We start from the raw sequence: 20,961 nt of genomic DNA on the forward strand, positions 1-20,961 counted from the left end.
ATCGTACCAACAAAACTCATTAGAGCAATTTAGGACCGGTTTGTAACGTTCTCGTTCCCAAAAAATTTAAGTATTTAACAACTATTTATATTTATTTCTCATTTTTTCTAGAAATATTATCAAAATTGTATAGAAATTTTGGAAACAACTTTCTTGTTTCTGTTTTCAATTTGCTCCAAAATTTAGCTTCGTTTGATCCTAATTTGTTTTTTTTTTCTTGATTTTATGTTTTTATAGACAAGTTTTAAAATTCAAGAAGTTTTAATAATTTTTTTTCCTTGGTATTTGTCCAATACTTTAGAAGTATTCTTAAAATTATTAAACAAATAATTTAAGTTAAAAAATAGTTTTAGCCTACGTAGCTTAAAAATATATATTTTAATCTCTCAAATAACAACGAGAAGTCATAAATTTGTGTGAATTCGAATTTCCACTCCATTTATTGTACTAAAAGGTAAAAGAGTGCAAACTTTAAGTAAGAAATTAATAAAAAGCTACCTTGCAGGTATTTTATTATCAATCAACATTCATTTACAATTTTTATGAACAAACGTGACATTATAGACATATCATACCCCACTCATATATAAGATAAGAAAATAAAAAATAAGAAAATAAAAAGCTAAAGCATATTCAAGAGTAAACAAAATGTGTTTTTTTTGGAGTACACAGGGCGAGAATTAAAATTCAAGATCTTTTGATAAGAAATAAGTGTCTACGAGCTATGTTCAGGTTGACGATAAGATTACAAGTTATATTATTTTTTAACTACAAATTTTAGTTGTAAGAATTATTAAATCTAGAATGTGTTAAAACTTGAATAAATAAAGTATAACTTTTTAAATTTTACGGACACATTTAAAAACGTGGTAAATTTTAACAATCAATACTATATTTTAACAAACAAATTAAAGAAAGGAGAGATCGTTTAGTATGCAATTTAGAATTTTTTTTTTCACATTCATTTGATTAGGGTCGACATATTTGTTTTTTATAACTATTTTGTATTCCAATTAAAATAGTTGAAATTATAAAAATAACATTTTTAATTTTTAACTTTCAATTTCAAACCCAAAGAATATTAAAAAAGATAAAATTTTGATAAATCATTTAATTTTTGTTAAACTTAAAATATGATATATTAAAAATTAACTATACAAAATTTATAATAAATTAATTAATAGTATTTTAGATTCAACTAAATATTTAAAATGAGTACGGAAACAAAACTAAATATTTAAAATGCAAAACAATATATTCTGAATTATATAATATTATAATAACAATTATTCAAAATATATATATGTTAATAAATTAATCAATTAGATTGTACTAGAAAACTAACACGAGTTTAGAAATATATTAATAAATAACAGTTTTTTAAATTAAAATCCAAATTTCAAATCTACCTCCTAATACATATTTTAAAACATTGAAAACATAGAATATAATTCTGTTTCTTTTTCTCCAGCAAACAAATGAACCATAAAATTTCTGATCAAATTCCACCATTCATTCGTATCTTTACAAAGAAAAAAAAAACAATATGAATGTAGAAGAAAAAGACAAGTATATATTGAATTAATGTAAAGTAGCTAATGTTATATCCACTTGGAAAAAGAACAAAATAATATGACCTTTTTGAAAAAACAGGTAATTGTACAAAATTACTAAATAATTACAAAAAGATATTTCTGTACTTAAAAATATTAATGAGGTTAAATTACCAATTTAATAATAATTTGAGTTTAATTTCAATTTGGTTTCTATACTTTTTTTGTAATTTAGGTTTAGTTTTAATTTGATTTAAAATTTTTGGTTCTTATAATTTAATTAAATTTCACACACACTTGAAAAACATTCATTTTCTTTTATTTTTTCTTTCCTCAGCCTAATCTTTATATAGTCATAGGTAATAGAAAAATCAACTCATTTTCTATTTACCATAGAGAAAATTTGTAAAGTTGGAATAAACTATAGAGACTAAATTGAAATTAAACGAAGTCATAAGAACAAATTGAAGCTTTTAAATCCATATGATTTATCGTTGTTTGGTTGGCCATCTAGATTCTGTTTATTGTTTGGAGATTCACAAAATAAAATAGATTATGTTTGGCAGCTTTGGTCCATTGGCATATTTATTTATTTATTTTCTTTTCGAATTCTATATCAAAAGTGAAAAATTCTAAAAAAAAAAACAATACTTATATGTTTTGGGTATTTTAAAATTTTGAATTTAAAACTATAAAAACATCAAATTACATTAAAATTGATAAATATATTATTTAAGATTATAAACTCATTAATTTTTTTAAAATAAAAACATGTAAAATATAAATATAATACTGCAATTATACAAATTTATAATAAAATATTATTAAATTAATTAATATTATTTTATATTAAACTAAATATTTATTTACTTGCTAAATATAGTCGAACAATTTTTTAAATTGAGATTTAATTTTCAAATCTATTACCAAACACATGTATCAAAACAAAAGAGAATACAATTATGTTTTTCGTTGAATTTCTCATTCTCAAATCATCAACAAAAAGTTTACCAACGTTAACACGTCTCAATTGATTAAAGCACGTACCTTTAACTAAAATGTGGTTTTACCAAAAGGTGGTGAGTTGGAATTCCCACCCACCTATACACCAAATTGATCATTTAACCCATTAATTAAATTTAAGTCGAAAATTAATTTTTTCAATAATGAAATGAAAAATATTAGATCTCGAAAAAGAGCCGGCCACGGATTGGTCTGTCACCGTCGCTGCGTCACCGTTTTCGTAAAGAGAACGACGGTAGCCGCGTTGTGTAAATTCAAGGAACTAAAAATTTGGTAAAAAAAAAAAAAAAGTTAGAGAGAGAGAGAGAGAGAGAGATTTAACAATAATGAATAAACGTTTCGCGCGATCTCTCCCTCTGTGAAATTGCATATTCCTCGCATATGTTTGGGAATTCAAATTCCTCAAAAGATTATCGGAAGAGAGAGCGAATTTTCCGGAGGGGTTAAAAGGGGAGACGATTCTGAATCTCTATCCATCTGGGTTTCAGAGAAAGAGTGTTTTTGTGCGGATTTTGAGTTCGTTTGCAGTCGCTGCGGCATTGGATCTGGGCAACAAGTTTTGCCGTCGCCGAATTTCTCGTCGAGCTAATGCTTTATTGAATGCTCGGCTCGGGAGGCATCTAGATCAGGTGGGTTTTGTGATGTGGGTGGATTCAGACACTTTTTTTTATGCTTGAATTACTGCGCTGAGTGGAGCTGAATTTGGGTTTTCACTCTGAGCTATTGAGATCCAGCTACTCGAATCTATTCTGGGTATTATGATCTTGTTGCATTGGTTTGATGAGGATCTCTGTCGGTCTTTCGAAATTCCCCTTTGTCGTTTTTGAAACCGTTTAATGATGGGGTCTTTCGACAAGATCTGTCTGAATTTTGTTTCGTGTTTGATGGATCTACTGCTTGGGGCTTTTTTTTGTTTTTGTTGTTTTAACTGATTGGGCAGGATTATGGGTTTTAACATCCACTTTGAAGGTGGTGATTGGAATTTATGCTGTTTATGTTGTTCTTATCTCAATATGCATTGCAATGTATGTATTTGATTCTAAAATAAGAGATCTGACTTTCTCTTTCATAAATGGTTTGTAGGCATTCTAAATTTCTTGTTAGTTGTTATTAATTTTTGATTAGTTGGTGATATTTGATTAGGTCTCTTCCATTTTATTACGCTTCGTTGGCCGTGCTCTTTTGATTAAGAGTCAATCTGAGCAAGCAGTAGTGCGGCAGGCTGATGAAGAACGGGATGATGGAATGCAGTGTGTGTCACTCCAAGTTAGTTTCCCCCACTACAAAAAGTATATCAAGGGCATATGATCGGCATAAGATCAGAGTATCATCTAAGCAAAGAGCCCTAAACACCCTCTTGGTTGTAGGTGATTGTATCTTGGTTGGTTTGCAGGTAATTGTCATCTCTGAACCTCCCACTAGACATAGTTTTCGATGTGGTTTGCGTTTTTCTTAATTGAGTTCTCAGTAAAATGTATTCATGCAAAATATTGTGCTGCCATGATTATTCTGCTATCTTTCTTTCTTTTTCTTCTTCTTTTTCTTTTTTGAAATGGTTCGAGCAATAAAATGTTGTTGTGCCATCCATTATGTAATGGACTGAATGTAACTCCGCTGCTGTGCTTACTCTTGAATATCATCCCTCCCTATTGCCAATATATCCAACACTGCAAAGCATATTAATTACTATTATTCCTTAAGCTCAATTTAACCATCAAGAGACCTCAACAGCCTTTGTTCTCTGTCTCCTTGTACGAGCTTGACCTTCTGTTGGTCTGATTGATGTTATTACTACTGTCCACTATTGATCTATTTCATCTTTTATCGTTGCTACTCTCATCAACTTGCTCAAATGATATGTCTATTTTGTTATTAACACGTTCAACCTAATAAATTGTTAGCAAATATCCACTATGGTATATAACTGCTATAGAATAACTGACCATTGCCTCTATACTTTTATGGTACATGGTACTTATCTCACTGTGAGTAAGCATACCTTAGGAAAAAAAAGTAGAGTAATATATTTTATTTCTAGTTTTCAAGCCTGGGATATTTTTTACTCCATGGAAAATTGCACAATTTTAATTTTAATTTTGATATATATATATTTTAAAATTTGAGATAGAAAGAAAATTGCATAATTTTGAAAAACAGTTCACTGTTATTGCACATAAAAACAGACAAGAAGGTGTTTTTTTCCACACATGAACCTTCCTTTTCTTGTTTGACGCTATCTGGATATTGGTTGATATTTGTCTAAAAGGGTCAAGTTGTCAAGTGATGTAACCTGGTTTTAAATGTCTAACATTGGTTCTTTTCCTTTGCCAGCCTATTTTGGTTTATATGTCCAAGGTGGATGGGAAATTCATGTTCAGCCCAATTAGTGTTAACTTTTTGACTGAGATTGCAAAGGTTCTCTTTGCTATTGTTATGCTGATACTCCAGGTACTTATTATCTTGTCAGATCAGGAAACTGATAATTTTCCTTTGAATATATAGAACTGAACACTTAAGCATATTCAAGTTTGTAATACTTAATTTGAATGGATATCTCAAACCAGATCAAGTTAGTTTACACGCTCATTAATTTGGTTAGCTTGTGACACAAATGAACAATTTAATTCTTCTAATATGGTGGATGATGAGAAACTTTGTGACACAAACGAACAATTTAACTTTGTAACACAAATGGGAAATTCAACACCTTGGAAAGTATTAAAAGACGTTCTTCTTTTTATTTGGGGCTGCATTGGTGTGTGCTTTGCAAAAGGGCCTCAGAATATCCATACCACATTTTGTGGCTGTCAGTTCGTCCAGGATATATGGGGTTATTTTTTGAGCTCTTTTGGGGGGCTTTGGGTTCGTAATTGGGATTTTCGAGCTCGATAGAAGAGGTGCTGTTGTTCCCTCATTTTTTTCGATAAAGGAAGATTTTTGTGGCAGACTTGCTTCTTTGCTATTATGTGGGTGGTTTAGATGGAGAAAAATGGAATCTTTTAGGGGAGTGGAGAGATCCAAGGAATATATCGGGGAGAGTGTTAGGTCTTGTACTTCCTTGTGGGGTTGACTCTAGAGTTATTTTATAATTAGGTGTCATCCTTATGGATTGGAGCCCCTTTCTTTAGGTGAGCCTCATATGTTGGGCTAGTTTTTTTTTTATGTCCTTGTCCAGTTGTTTTTTTCATTCTTCTCAATGAAAAGTCCAGTTTCTCATTAAAAATATTTATGGTGGATGATGAACAGCTCCTTTTGGCTTGGGCTTTCCTTTTTTTGTATTTTCCTCTTGTATTCTTTCATTTGTTCTCAATGAAAGTTGTCTTTTTCATTATACATGTACATATAGATATAGTGGGTGATGAGAACCATAGAAGTAACTTGTGAACTTTTGTGCTTGTGTGGGAGTTTGTGTCTGAGGAAGTGGGTAAGGGGGAGAATTTATATTTGTAATTCTTTTGTAATAGGTGATCGATGCCACATATTCTCCAAAGTAGGTTCTTGAATCATGTAAAGTTAAAAAATTGAATTCATTTTAAAATCACTTGTGTTCTTCTGGAAAATGATTACTTTAATTTAATAAACAGATCTAGTTCCATCAAGTTTTGGAACTGCTCTTATGATTCTATGAAGAAATTTCTGATATGCACACAGCTTTTTCTTAATTTAGCATGAAAGTGAGAACAGTTAATTGATCTGATTTTTAATGATAAAGCACCACTATTTGTTTTTTTTAATAATTATACTTTTCATATGAGTTAATTTCAGTGTAACTTTGGAACTTGTGGATGCGTAGAGCTCTTTATCTAGATTCATGTTAAAAGAATTCAATTGAATTACTTGATTGATTGCTTCCAAACGACCCCGTGGCCTATTGGTCTGGCTTAATATTAATTCTTACTATGAACTGTGCAGGCTAGACATCAGAAAGTTGGGGAAAAGCCTCTTCTCTCAATATCAACATTTATGCAGGTTACTGTCCTCACATGAATATTATCTAATTATTTACCAATTACTTTTGAATGTAATCTCCATGCCTGACTTTTACAAAGAAACATTTTAGACTTACGTGACACAAGATAGATTTTGTCATTATTAAGTGGGTGTGGAGCTTGAAGGAATCATTCTACCCAAAATCAGATAGCATTCTGATGCTGAACTATACTTCGCCAGTTAGGTTTACTACCATGCAATGCATCTTTTATGATAATTTCTTTTTTTTTTCTTTTGCAGGCAGCACGCAACAATGTGCTTCTTGCTGTGCCAGCACTTCTGTATGCAATCAATAATTACCTAAAGTTTATCATGCAGGTATACTGTTCATATTTGTTATATATATATTTTCAACTGGAGACATCTTGGAAATATTTTTCATTGTCAGATTATGTTGTTCATCTGTGAATAATTGAAGATATATAAAACTAACCACGTTACTCTCTGTACAGCTATATTTCAACCCTGCAACTGTGAAGATGCTGAGCAATTTAAAGGTATTTTGTGAATCAGTAATTATTGTATGTGTTGTGGTAGAATAGTGCTATGACATGTCTTGCTTAGCTCATAAGATAGGCGACTCTCTCCTGATGTGCTAATTTCAGAAATTTTAGGTATATATACGTGTATGTATATATTGTATGTATGTATAACAATGCATGAAAAATGAATTCTTGTGGAATTAGTGTTTTGTCAATGCTTTGACTATTACATCTGCTTGATAGGGTGGACTCCTTTTGTGGGTGGTTTTTGTTTTCCCTTGTATTTTCTTTCATAGTTCTCAATGAAAGCTTCGTCTTTTAGTTTTATTCAAAAAAGAAAAAAGGAACATCTGCTTGCATCATTGTTGGTTTGTGTTTGCTGGTAATCTTCTATAACATATATCAGGGGAATTTAGATATATCACCCTTACATTTCATATTCTACTCTGCTTTTATAAAGGTACAATTTGATATATTATGGTAAAAATTGTAACTGTGTTGTAAGCACTCCCTGTGCTAGCAGTAGGCTAGTACTCTTGAAGGGCCAAGTTGTTCATGCACTCTTCTGAATTTGGTCTAGGTTTAGATACAAAAACTGTTTGCTGGAGTTTATACAACAGTGAGACTGAGACTGAGAGCGCTAAGGAAAAAACTCGTTAGCAGAAGATAGGAAAATGATAGTCTCTTAGCATATAGTGTGATGAGCTGATGACTGATGAGGATTCTCTAATTGTGCTTGTCTTTAACCTTAAAACATATACATCTCATATGATTTTCCAAGAATAATATTTTGATTGATTCGGTATGTGCAGGTTTTGGTGATTGCTGTCTTGCTAAAGATGATTATGAGACGTAGATTTTCAATAATTCAGGTTAGTTTATTTCTTCTGCCATCTTTGCCTACTTAAGGGTGTAATGTAACTGTGAGCTATTACATCAGAGGGTGAGAAAAGGTATCAGAAGTGTATGAATTACTTCTGATATGACACAATAATTCGTGCATGTATTTATACATATAATTTTATGAAAGTATTTAGCTTTTGCTATTTATTCCCTCATCTTTGTTTTATTTTTCTACGCATGGTTTTATTATTATTATCATTTAAAGAAATGATAAACCAATAATTAAAAGATAAAAACAAAAACCTTTTGGGAAAATTCTCATATTTTGCTTTCCTTCAAAATTTTCTATAAATCCACAATGATGGCTATTTTGGGAAGCACCTTTTCTTCTCTCGTAAGTTGACACCTTTCTCTTGGGAATTACACTTCCACTAAAAGGGGGCCAAAAAAAAACTTACAAAAGAAAGGTGACAAAGACCTCAACCCAACCAAAACCAATTGGGTAACAAAAACTTCCTCCCACTAGTGTTAATAATAACAAGAATATAATTAGAAAATAATTTATTGAGAATCGTAATCTGTATGCATCCTCGCAACCAGGAAACACTGAAACTGATATTTATTTGTCATTTGCCCCAGTGGGAAGCGCTTGCTTTGTTGCTAATTGGGATAAGTGTAAATCAGTTGCGGTATTTACCTGAAGGTACCACCCCTTTGGGTCCTTCAGTTACCATGGGCGCATATATCTACACGCTGATTTTTGTAAGTGGATCTTGTTTATTGGCTAGAATGGTGGTACAGTGTTACAATTAGTCAAATCCAAACTAGTTTTTCTCCCTTTGGTTTCTAAATATTTCGAGTGAGGTGTAACTTGAATCTTTTTTACAGGTAACTGTTCCATCTTTAGCTTCTGTTTATAACGAATATGCTCTGAAGAGCCAATATGATACTAGCATTTATCTCCAGGTGATGTGATTGTTGTGTTAAATTCAATCTAGAGAATAAGATGACAGTTTAAATAAATGCGTTTTTTTGTTTATGAAGATTTAAGAATGGATGCCCATCATATTTGTAGTCAGGAATATCTTTTGTTAATAATCATTTGTGTATGTTTAGAATTTGGGATAATGGATGTTGGGATATTGTGAAACTATTCATTTATCTCACAGCTTCTCTTTTTTGACATTCAAGTAATAGCATTATAAAAATATCTGAATTGTTCGCTTAATGTTCATTATATCTATTTTCACGTGGATTCAATAATTGGACCTGTATTCTGAATGGTGGATTTTCTGTTGAATTGCAGAACTTGTTTTTGTATGGCTATGGTGCAATATTCAACTTCTTGGGAATATTAGGAACAGTTATTATAAAAGGTAAGATATAAATCTCTAATATATACTATCCCCCCAAAATAAATAGATAGAAGACTTTGTATGATTTCTCCAGAAGATGTATCTCTATCTTTTATCTTTTTGATATTGGGATGTGTAAACTATTGATCATGGCTTAGTAGATGTAAGTTCGCCTTGAGTCTTTGTTTTAACGTTCTCATTTTTTGATCTGTGTTTTATCAACAAGTATTTCAATTTAAATATTGATTATACATCATATGTGGCAATTTCTTTTGTTAGACACATTTTACAGTTGCTGGATTTTCTCAAGTTGATATATCTTTTGTGTAGTGTATAACCTTACTTGAATAGGATTTTTTCTGTAGGTTGTACAACTGTCTCCTTGAGTTTTAAAGATCTTTTGTATGAGGTAGAATGACATGGCTTTTAAGGATTGACAACAGATTTTCATAAATTATATTAAAAAATATTTATTTTTTGATGCTTCCATGTTTATGATTTTTTTTTGTAAGCTCTACAATTTTGTTAGAACTAGACCTAGTGCGTTGGCCCTTTTGTATTCTTTACTCTTAGTTCTCTAACTGGTCACTGAATTCTCCCCAGACTAAATATTTTTAAATGAATTAATTGTTTGGCCTGAACCTGATTGGAATTCATTCTTTTATCAAATGCCTGCCAGGCTGCCAGCTTTACCTAATTTCCGGCCTTTCCAAAATGTCTTTGATTTTGTTTCCTGCACTGTGAATGTAACTCCAGTCAGCGACCAGTCAGCGACATTGTAGATCTCTGATTAGCTACTTTTTGGCTGTTTTAGGTCCTAGCAGCTTTGATATCCTACAAGGTCATTCAAAAGCCACAATGCTGTTAATAGCTAATAATGCAGCTCAAGGAATTCTATCCTCTTTCTTCTTCAAATATGCAGGTAAACTAAGCTTTTATTGGTTTCTCAATTGTTTTTTAGATTTCTTCTGTAGAAAACTGCTTTAATATCACAAGTTGCTGAACACTTTTTGTCCATGGATAATATCATACGTCTGATTAGAGTTTTGCATCTGATTAGAGTTTTGCTTTGTTGTTTGCAGATACAATTCTGAAGAAGTACTCCTCAACAGTTGCTACTATCTTTACAGGCATAGCCTCTGCTGCATTGTTCGGTCATACTTTGACTATGAACTTTGTGTTGGGAATATCCATAGTGTTCATCTCTATGCACCAGGTAACTTTAACGAGGGGATGGCATTGACAGGCTAAATATATTATCAAAACATGATTGCCAACCCACTATTCTTGATACTGTGTTTCAGTTCTTCTCACCCCTCTCAAAAGTCAAAGATGAGCAGAACGGGATCACAGAAATGGTCGATGTGGATAACCAGCGGTAGGAACTTATTCATGGTGTGAGACATTGATTTGCTGTGGTTGGTTTTCATGGGGTTCATTTATGTTATAATAGGCTAATTGGTTGCATTTTCAATTGTTGATTTGAAACTTCAGCCTTATGGTTGACCCCAATTCCTTTTCTTTGAAAACTGCCGAACACATATGATCGCTTAGAAGGATTGAGACTGACTTTTTTACCGGTGGAAAAACTGATGGATAATTTTTCCTTTCTGGATATTTAATTTTTCTGGTTTTGCCTCTTCAGGTCAAAGGGTTCCTTCATAAATATAGCAGCAGGAGCAAGTGAAGAGGTATGGATTTGGCTTGTCTTCAGAGTTTCTTTTTCAGGATATGCCAAGAAAAATCCTTAAAGCAATTACCAAATCGTGAATGTTTGCTTTTTGTTTGATTGCAGGCTAGTCATCATGTTGCTGATGAGAGAAAGCCACTTCTTCCAACCTAAAAATTTTTCTGGACATGGTACTTTGATGCTTTATGTTTCTCATTCTTTCTATAGAAACTGTTTTTGATGGTCAAACTCCTCAAAGTTACCACAAAAGAGATCCAATTTTACCAGATATTTAATTTTGCTCCTTACATGCTTCGCCACAAAAGCCAACTAAATTTATCGACTTTGGTGTTCATGATCAATCTCTATTTTGGTCCTGATTAGTACAACCTAAAGAACATATCCTGAGTGACGTCGTTCTATTTCAATATCGAGAACCCATTTAGTAATGCCTGCCTTGACCGATATCTAAGCAGGAACAATCTCAATTTCTCAATTCAAGGATACAAATATTAAGAGTTTCAATATGCTACTTAATTTGGGTGTACATGAAATGATGTTATTTCATTGGAGCTTCAAGATTCTTCCATTTCAAATGGCAAGAACATAAAACGAAATTTACACGTACTTTCTGTTATTGACATACCTGTTGCAGGATTTTGTAGGAAATTCAAGATTCTTTCATTTCAAATTCCAATAACATAAAACGAAATTTATGCGTACTTTTTCGTTATTTGGTATCACGATGTCTGTTTATCTCCTCAGTTCGGCTTTGACATACCTCTTGCAGGATTTGGTAGGAACTTTTGCCTGAATCATTGGACCATAGGTAGATGGGCAGCGGGTCTCGAACATTATCAATAAATTCTTTTTGATGAGATGTCCTCCAAGGTTGCAATAGAGCATTCCTCAGGTTGGTTTGGAATATGGAATTTTTGTTGCTGCAGATTAGATGATTTTAGATAATAACAAAATGGGTATTGTCATACCAAGGTCTATACACAGCCCTTACCTACATTTCAAGTTGTGGTTCTAGTAAAATGTATTATTATTCTTTACTCCAGATTGGTTATAACTAATAATTCTTGTCTATTTCCTTCAAAATATCTCATATTTTTATGTATCCTTCTCCCATTGAAAATGTAGTGCTACAATTGTCATGTCTGATGGAAAAAATTTTCTTATACAGAATGGAAATGTTATTTACTTGAAAATGTAGTGTTACCCTTCATTCTTTCAAAAGCTGCTTTTATTCCTTGTTGGTGGACAAACTTTTGAACTTATGTCTTAGAATGTTGACTTTGATGAACTTGAGATCATTATTTTATCTTGTCAATAACAGGGATTTGGTTCTCTTTTTGATCTTTTTAAGCCCCGAGTTAAATGCAGGTTTAGTCTTTAAACTTACACGGTTGAACTTTTAAAAGTGTTTAATAAGTCCTTAAACTAATAATTTTATTTATGTTTCTAATAGATCACTTGTTGTGTCTAATAAGTTTGTTACATATTAATTTTTTTTTAATTTATAAACTTATTAGATACATAATTGAAATGTTAGAGTTCTAATAGATACAAAATTGAATTTTGTATCTTACAAGTTTGTGATTTTAAAAAATGTAAAAGGCTTAGGGAACTGTTAGACACAAAATTGAAAGTTCAACGATCTATTAACTATGAAATTAAAAGTTTATAGGCTCTTAAACATTTCAAGATCGGTTAGACGCAAAATTGAAAATTCGGGGGCTTGTTAGACACTTTTTATGAATTGGAAGTTGGATCGGTGTCTAATTGTGCGCTAGCCTAGATCCCACAAAGGGTATTGGTTGATTTATTGGTTGATTTAGACAGTAGGATGATGGTCTCACATGTCGAATCAACTATCTCGATGCTTGACGATGCCTTATCTGACTGCTTTACAATGCTTTGTTGGAGCGTCTGCTTCCTTTTGCAGATCTTTCCACGTCAAGCTCACTCCACAAGCTTGACTGTACCCAATCTATACCTGTTCACGAGTCAAATTGGAAACTACCATAAACAATACTAAAGTTTAAGGATCTATTAGACAATCTTAGAGACTGAACTTGTAATTTAACTTAAAAATAATCATGTTTAAAAGCTTTCTATCACTCTTGTTAGAGAAATTGGAGATTTGGATATTTTCAATCAAATAAGAGGGGGTTGGAGGTCTAGTGAACAGATAAAGTAGCTAAGGTTCTTGTTTCATTCTCACAATTTTTTAAATTTTCAATTGTTCTCAAACACTCTTTTTTTGCATTCTATTTTGCTTATTTTAACAAAATGTATTAAATTAAGTATACTTGAATGTCATATAACTAATTTCAATTCATTTAAAAGGCTAATCATGCAAATAAAATACAAAAACTAACCTCACAAAACTCATATAGAGATAAAAAGTTACACTTACATGTTAAATATGTGGTAAGTAATGGATGGGTAAAAATATAATTTGGTCCTTAGATTTTTAAGTTCAGTTTTTATTTGGTCATAGATCTCAATATGTCACACTTTTATTCCTAAGTTTTGAGTTTAGTTTTAATCTGGTCTATCCGTTTCAAAATGTTGCACGTTTACTCTTAAGTTTTGAGTTTAGTTTCCATTTAGTTCATAGATTTAGATTTCAAAATGTTAACACTTCCGTCCCTTAATTTTCATTAGTGCTCGCTTTTGGTCCCTAATGTAACAAAACATTCAGACATGTTCATTTAATATTGATTTATATTATTTATATGCTTACGTGGCAACAATATTTATTTTAATAATATTTTAATAAGTGGTGTGGCAGAAAAAATAATAAAAAACCTCTGTAATAAAATTGACTAAGTTTTATTAATTGTTATTTATTCTGCCACATCACTGTTGAAATTTTATAGAAATAAATATTTTTACCACTAAACATATAAATAATATAAATAAATACTAAATAGGCCCATCAACATCCTAACAATAATATTATGTAATAGCGTGAAAATTCTGGATATTTTGAAACCTAAGAATCTGATAATGGAAACGGAAATAAGAAATAAAAGTGTTACATTTTGAAACAAATGGAAACTAAACTCAAAACTTAGAGATCAAATGAAAATTGAGTCGAAAACTCAAAAGTAAAAGTGTAACATTTTGAAACCTAATTAAGTACCGAGCGAAAATTAAACACAAAATTGAGTGATCGAAAAGTTATTTTTTTTCCTAATTGTTTTGCAAAAGTCTTTAAACTTCACTTTAGGAGCAAGTTTGGGTAAATGAATCACCATTTGGAGGCTCCAAAAGCTTTATGGGATAGGTATAATTTAGTTTGATTGGAATTCTTTGATCTCACAATTGGGGAGACTTCTCTCTTAAGGAGTGATACCAAAACTTTGGCTCCTTGTTAAATTAGGGTTTTTTTTTTCCTTTGTTTAAGAAAATAGTTTGGATGTCTATTTTCCACTCCATCTTTTGGCTTTTTGTAAATATTTTATATATGATACTTGTGTGTTTGGAGTCGTAGTTCAACATCTTAAATCTAAGTTTAGTAAATCCAATAGATTACAACTCAAGAGTTTTAGGAAACTTTGTCAAAGCGAGCATAGCTCAACGGTAATTGGTATATACCTCCAATCAAGAGGATGCGAGTTCGACTTTTTGGCATTTCTAATTTCTGGAGTCTTTAACCCCTCTTAGCAAGGAGGCAGAGAAACTTTCGAGTTATTAATCGAGAATAGAACCAACGGGCGATGCTTGGGTACAATTTCGAATCCATTATTATATGTTTGCTCTAGTTTCTGATGTTGAAACGGTTTTAGTGTAAACAACCGGTATACCCCTATATAAGAACAATAAATAGTTACTAAATGCAAACATATTTTTCTTTATTAAAAAAGATGAAATAAGACCGTTACCGAAAGAACCCTTAGAGACTAAAATAGACATTTCAAAATTTCAAGGACTAAAATAGTTATTTTTTTTAAAGTTCATAAACCAAAATTGACATTTCAAGAGTTTACGAACTAAAACGAATATTTTTTATAAAGTTTAGTGACCAAAATAGAAAAAATTTAAAAAATTACGAGATCAAAATAAGATTTAAATTTTTTTTTCCTCTCTCAAAATCCTCATCATCTCTCATCTATCATTCTCTCTCTCCTTGCTCCCTTTCTCTCTCAACCTTTATAGAATATTTAAACATTTTGGAGAACACATTTTCTGTAAAAGTTTTAAAAAATTACTTTTTTTTCCTAGTATAACAAGTGGGAGTGGGAGAATTTAAACTTATGATTTCTTGATAAAAGACAAATATCAATTATCGTTAAACTAAGTTGGCGTGAAAAAAGAAGGAATTTATTATACTAGGAAAATTTTCTTGTTGCCTTTCGAAAAAAGAAACGTTTTCCTTATCAAAATACACATTTGGTCCCTAAGTTTGAGGTAACAGTTTGGTTCCTGAGTTTGAGGTAGCTCTAAATAATCCCCGAGTAAAATTTACCAAGTGACGGAAAAGTGACATGGATTGCTAAGTTGGTACCGCTCCCGTGCTCCTCCCCCAACCATGGTACCATTTAAATTTGAAACAATACAATGGGAGGAGCACAGGAGCGGTGGAGAAGAAATTAATAAATATTAACATGTCATTTAAAAATCACCAACTTAACAATCCATGTCAACCTACCTTGGAACCAATTAAAAATCAAATTCAAATTTAAGGGACTAAACGTGTCACTTTAGAAACTTCGAAAACTAAATTTAAATATCAACACCGAAAACTATGGTTTTTTAAACTCTGGACCAAATAGAAAATAAGTCCAGATCTCAAAGATAAAAATGTATTTTACCATTTTTTCAGAAAGAAAAATATCATAGGTATACCTTAATAAAATACATACTATATTTGAATATAATAAATGCAATCCACATTTCTGATATAAGTGAAATCCATATAGTAAGTTTCTGTTCAGATCAGATTTTAAGAACAAAATATAACAACAGAATCAATTAGAAGACCTAATAAAGCCTCAGGTAAATCTGCACTCTGCAGCTTTGAGTTGGCAGAATGTGTTAAAATGGGGGAGACAGACTCCATTTTTATTCAGAAACACACATTCTTTTCCACACATCCAGCTACCATCACTCTCTTTATAGCCTCCCGAGACAGACTGACTCGAAAACCAGGAACCGCGCAAATCTACCGCATCCAAACCCACCATTTACAACAAGGAAATAAAAGACATATGCATAAAGTTATCCGACCAAACATAGCAGGCATACGAGGATAGTAAAACTATTCGAAGCATACACAAGAAGAATTTGAACTCGGGGGTGGAACCATGTACATTGCCATCAAGACTGAGGTGCAGGAGGACCGGCAGGAGTGACGGGCTTCAGAAGAGGCTGGAGAGCTTTCACGACGATGCTCATATTTGGTCGGAACTCAGCTTCATACTGCACGCACAAAGCGGCCACGGCTGCTAGCTGCATTGACGAATGAGAAATGTAGATTCATTAATCAGCTGAAAGTAAGTCGATATGGAACGAACTCCGAGCTTGTGTAATGTTGAATTATAAAGAGTACCTTTGCAACTCCTTTAGGAGGGTATTCCCCCTTTAGTCTTGGATCTACACACTGCTTGACTTTGTCCTCACTTAGCCTTGGAGTAGCCTAAAGTAATTGAATGGAAAAAAAATTGTCACCAATTGGATAGGAGGGGTTGAAGTATCGATAAAAATTTGAATTTATCGTAATTCATTCACTTAAGTTTCGAATTTAGTGACTAACTAGACACTGAGGTAGCGTGCCTCAGCAAGAGGGCCTCAGTGCCTAGAAACACTTTACAAAACACGAAGAGAGGAGAAAATCGAGAACCAGGCAACTATACAAAACTCACCCAGGTGACTAAACTTTGCTGTCCACGGGGCATCGTGTGATCGACGGGTTTCCTACCCGTCAAAAGCTCAAGTAGAACCACACCAAAGCTGTATACATCGCTTTTCTGTGTCAGCTGTCCAGTCATTGCGTATCTGCAGAAAGACATTATCTGTCATCTTTCCAAAAGTTTCTAGTTAACAAGTAAGAAAAGCATGCATATGTGAGAGCAGCATCTTTCAAAGCAAAAGAGACCTTAAAAAATGTAAAGTTTTAGTCTCACAGTGTCACCCAAGCTATCAATTTAGAAGTCTTAATACAATCAATGTGAAAACAAGAGAGGAGAGTTTTAGAAACGTTACTCTGGAGCGTGATAACCAAAAGTTCCCAAAACCCGAGTTGAGTGAAGACGGGCTGCCATATCAGGCGCTTGATTGGAGAGGTTAAAATCAGCTACCTTTGCTTTAAAATCCTCGAAGAGAAGTACATTACTGGACCTGATATCTCGGTGTATAATCGGAGGTTGAACCTTCTCATGCAAGTATTCCAGCCCTCTGGCTGCATCAACCGCAATTCTCACTCTCTGGATCCAGTCGAGCACCGGACCGGGCTGTGCTCCTTGTACTCCCTTCCTGCCTTTAATTATGGAGGACTCATATCAGCCACCTGATCTTCAGTAAGTTATAAATAACATATTCATATAGTAAAGTTCAAAGGATGGGATACCATGTAACACATCATGCAAAGATCCCATGGTTGCGAATTCATATGCCAACACCCGAAGATTTCCTTCAACACAATACCCGAGCAATTCGACAAGATTTTCATGTTTCAATCTTGATACAGTAGAAACCTAGAAGCCAAAGGATATCATCGTTGAAATATCAAACAAATAAATTACATATGAAAAAAGGTAGAAAGTGATTGACGTATTTATCCCAATATCTAACAAACCTGAGTCAAAAACTCGATGTTACTGTCAGGCTCAGATGAAACATCAAGCTTTTTTACAGCCACATTTTTTCCATTATTCAAATTTGCATAGTAAACTCTACCATAAGAACCTTCACCAATCAATGCTTTGGATCCAAAATTATCAGTCATTTCTTTCAGTTCATCCAGAGACAGTGCAGGCACTTCAATTGTTGGCGCCGCCTTTTGTGCCTCAGCTTTAGCAGGAGCTGACACTTTAGAGCCCTTTGGGTGACCTAAATGAATGGAATATAAAGATTTATTGTATATAAAGAGATAAACAGAAAATCCAATAATAGATATATTATCACCAGTTGACTGACACCATTCTTCAGTGTAGGTATACAGAATAAATTTCTTTACTACACACAAAATTAACGGAATAGAAATTATCCGTCTATTCCTGGCTTGGCCCTTTTGGGGTAGACTTATGGCAATTAATGATTTTCTCCTAAATAAAAATATTAAGACTCATTAACCAGATAAATCCAATAGTTTCGATTCAACCAGAACTATACACAACCCTGTATAAATAGATAGTCAAATACGTGCTGAAGAAAAATGATCCTGAAAGTGATCTGTTAACCGAAGAGCCAAAGAGGTTCATCAATTATGTTTGCATGAAGATTGTATGCTTGACAATGCCAATGAGGATGGTTAACAAAAAACTTCTTAAAATCTTCTCCACAAGTTTTCAAGTTCTAATTTTAAATCCCGATTTATAAAAGACCACTTTATAATATCCACTCACTTCATAGTTTATTCTTCTTTAGACCCAATTCTCTGAACTTCACAATGTCCTCCAGGTTTACAATTAAAGACTACCACTGTCCATAAATATGTGTGTGTGCGGGCTGAAGACGACCATCTTAGCTTATATATTATTAGGTAATCAAGAAATTTAAAGGATATTTTCTTACACTATTTGGTAATCATAAGATTTGGAGGATACTTGAATCTACACGGTGTTTTTATAAGAAATGAAACCATAACCTCTTGCCTGATTCTGAATTTTCGTAGTCAACCCTGAAATTCCATATTTAATTGATTGATGGAATTTTCTCTTTCTCATTCGAAATATCTTTACCCATAGTTGTGGCGGATATATACTAAATAGTACCTAAGCCCTACACAATCTTCCCCCTTCTTTCACATTGATAAGTAGCAAGAAAAGGAAAACTAACCATCTGCAAAATTACTAGGGCTTTTCAGGTGCTCATTTTCAGTTGCTGGATTAGTCTCTTCAACTTGACAAGAACAACAAAGCCACTTGCGCATTCTCACTTTCTTCTTTTGATATTGATTATTCTCAGTACTTCTGTTCTCCGGTTGTAATAAGCCACTAATAGGACGGGCATAAGCCTGCACAATGAGAGCACAGTTTAACACAAAAGAAACGCAGAAACACTCTAACGATTAATTGCACACTAACAACACTATTTTACCAATACTAACAATGGGGAAAAAATGGAGAAGGTAAAAGATGGAAAGTCTAAAAGTAAACAAGTAAATAAAATTAAAAAAAACAACCCAAAAGGAGTAGAACTTTTTTACAACGGGGAGTCCGAGCTTTGCTCCCTATACATAGGGGCATCTGTGCCCGCCCCAAGGTCCGGACCCGGGAGACATCAAGGGTCCCAAAAGGAGTAGATAGAACAAACATTATATTAAATCGGTAGCCTTGTTAGTATTAGAGACCTTCACCAAACTACTAGAAGTCCTTCCATTAAGAGTTTGAACTTGTAGTTGTTGCATTAGACACAACCACATTGGAAAAGATTGCATAATAACGATTAAAGGCTCTAAACAATTCAATACTGGATAATAGGCTCATAGAGAAATGAAACCGTTTGGATGTATTATAATTATTTATGCCGCGAGATACTCCAGAAACTGAGACTACAGCGTTCAACAGATTTAAGTAAGTAAAATGACAAGAGAAATTTTTCAAAGAAAAGGAATATAATGATGTAAAATTTGAGGAAATGAGATGGATTCAAAAGAAGGATCCATCTGGGAAAATTTAATAATCGCCTCATCAGATGGATGATTATTATTTCTTACCACCAGCAAATGCCTACGAGAGTCAGAGTTCTCCATCGAAAAAGCAAGCGAAATTCAAAATCAGAATGCGAGAAGAAGCACCCAGAAAAGGAAGTGTAAATAGAAAAATCCCCAATTCATCGTCTACGCAAAAGAAATTAAACCGATACGCGTTTTGAAACAATCCCAGCGAAAACCCAGCAGAAATTCGCCCAAAAGAAGAGCAAAGAAACGAATTCTTGCAAAACCCAACTGAATAGAAGAACGGACAGAGAGAAATTGTACCAGTAATTAACCGATTTCCAACTCGAAATCAAAACAAAACAAAAACTGTAGCGGAATGGGAAAGAACAAGAGAGAGAGAGAGAGAATTGAAGTACCTGTAAACTGGTCCTTGGGTCGGTGGGTTAGAGCGAGAAACCGAAGAAGAAGGCAATTACAGATGGGATTTGGGATTTTGAGGGAATTTTTGTAAATTTAGTGTTGGGATTTCGATTCAAAGCGAAGCAAAAGAACAAAAGAACAAAAGAGGGAATGACAGAGAGGCAAACGCCGAAGCCAAGCTCACAACTCTCTCTCTCTAACTTTTAGACTTAATTTTCTCAATTTTCTTTTGAAGACAGAGAGAGAAATGAAAGAGGAGAGAGCGACAGAAGCTTCCACTTTTTTTCAGCACTTTGTTTTCACTCTTTGCCCTTTCTACTATATTGACATTTCAATTTTGTCTTTTTTTTTTTTCTTTTGAAAATTTCAAATTGTTAGGGGTAAGAAAATACTTTGCCATGCGGTTAAAGGTCGCGTAAGAGCTCGGTTGGACCAAAAAATGTGAATATTGAACGAGTCGAGTCGAGCCGAGCCGAGGTTGTGAGACCTAGGTGGGGATGCTTTGATCAGTGCACGAAAGGATCATCGACCTAGATATGACGTACTATGACCATAACTGTACAAGTGCCACCCAAGTGTATGATTGCTATGAGATAAGCATTGAAGTACTTACATGAGATCACTCAGCTCGATATTGTCTCAATCTAAAATACTAATTTAAGAATTAAAAGTATGTTGAGTATAACACTACACCAAACAAGGGGTGTGTGTGCAAGTCGTCACCTTAAATGAATAATCTCCATTTCAGTTATAACGTCTGGAAGATTCATACATCAACACAGTTGCACCT

General features: G+C 33.1%; 2 protein-coding genes across 2 annotated transcripts; one reads left to right on the forward strand and one right to left on the reverse strand.

Annotated features, from left to right (window-relative positions):
- Nucleotides 1–2,844: 2,844 nt before the first annotated feature.
- On the forward strand, nt 2,845–12,129 carry LOC111018573 (Nucleotide-sugar transporter family protein). Its single transcript, XM_022294719.2, has 16 exons — nt 2,845–3,205; nt 3,720–3,969; nt 4,908–5,024; nt 6,489–6,545; nt 6,807–6,884; nt 7,019–7,063; nt 7,861–7,920; nt 8,531–8,653; nt 8,780–8,857; nt 9,198–9,267; nt 10,061–10,168; nt 10,329–10,462; nt 10,551–10,624; nt 10,892–10,937; nt 11,042–11,106; nt 11,706–12,129. Exons 2-15 carry the CDS (start codon nt 3,802–3,804, stop codon nt 11,087–11,089), a joined length of 1,206 nt encoding a protein of 401 aa, XP_022150411.1. The 5' UTR covers nt 2,845–3,205; nt 3,720–3,801; the 3' UTR covers nt 11,090–11,106; nt 11,706–12,129.
- A 3,676-nt stretch (nt 12,130–15,805) lies between these two features.
- On the reverse strand, nt 15,806–20,446 carry LOC111018571 (Protein kinase superfamily protein). The gene is made up of 8 exons (XM_022294715.2): nt 20,168–20,446; nt 18,929–19,106; nt 17,727–17,980; nt 17,499–17,625; nt 17,135–17,408; nt 16,795–16,927; nt 16,482–16,568; nt 15,806–16,381 (listed from the first exon to the last, which is right to left on the reverse strand). Exons 2-8 carry the CDS (start codon nt 19,020–19,022, stop codon nt 16,250–16,252), a joined length of 1,101 nt encoding a protein of 366 aa, XP_022150407.1. The 5' UTR covers nt 19,023–19,106; nt 20,168–20,446; the 3' UTR covers nt 15,806–16,249.
- Between the last annotated feature and the right edge of the window lie 515 nt (nt 20,447–20,961).

Source organism: Momordica charantia, assembly GCF_013281855.1.
Source record: "Momordica charantia cultivar OHB3-1 chromosome 7 unlocalized genomic scaffold, Mcharantia_2.0 BLBB01000007.1, whole genome shotgun sequence".
Taxonomy (NCBI): Eukaryota; Viridiplantae; Streptophyta; class Magnoliopsida; order Cucurbitales; family Cucurbitaceae; genus Momordica; species Momordica charantia.

Bases quoted from the DNA above. Each gene is read 5' to 3' on its own strand.
- LOC111018573 (XM_022294719.2), top strand. From the start codon at position 3,802: ATGAAGAACGGGATGATGGAATGCAGTGTGTGTCACTCCAAGTTAGTT. The intron at 8,858-9,197 runs GTGATGTGATTG...GTTGAATTGCAG, and splicing joins ATACTAGCATTTATCTCCAG to AACTTGTTTTTGTATGGCTA. The intron at 10,463-10,550 runs GTAACTTTAACG...ACTGTGTTTCAG, and splicing joins TGTTCATCTCTATGCACCAG to TTCTTCTCACCCCTCTCAAA.
- LOC111018571 (XM_022294715.2), bottom strand. From the start codon at position 19,022: ATGCGCAAGTGGCTTTGTTGTTCTTGTCAAGTTGAAGAGACTAATCCA. The intron at 17,981-18,928 runs GTTAGTTTTCCT...CCATTCATTTAG, and splicing joins CCCTAGTAATTTTGCAGATG to GTCACCCAAAGGGCTCTAAA. The intron at 17,626-17,726 runs GTTTGTTAGATA...TTTGGCTTCTAG, and splicing joins ACATCGAGTTTTTGACTCAG to GTTTCTACTGTATCAAGATT.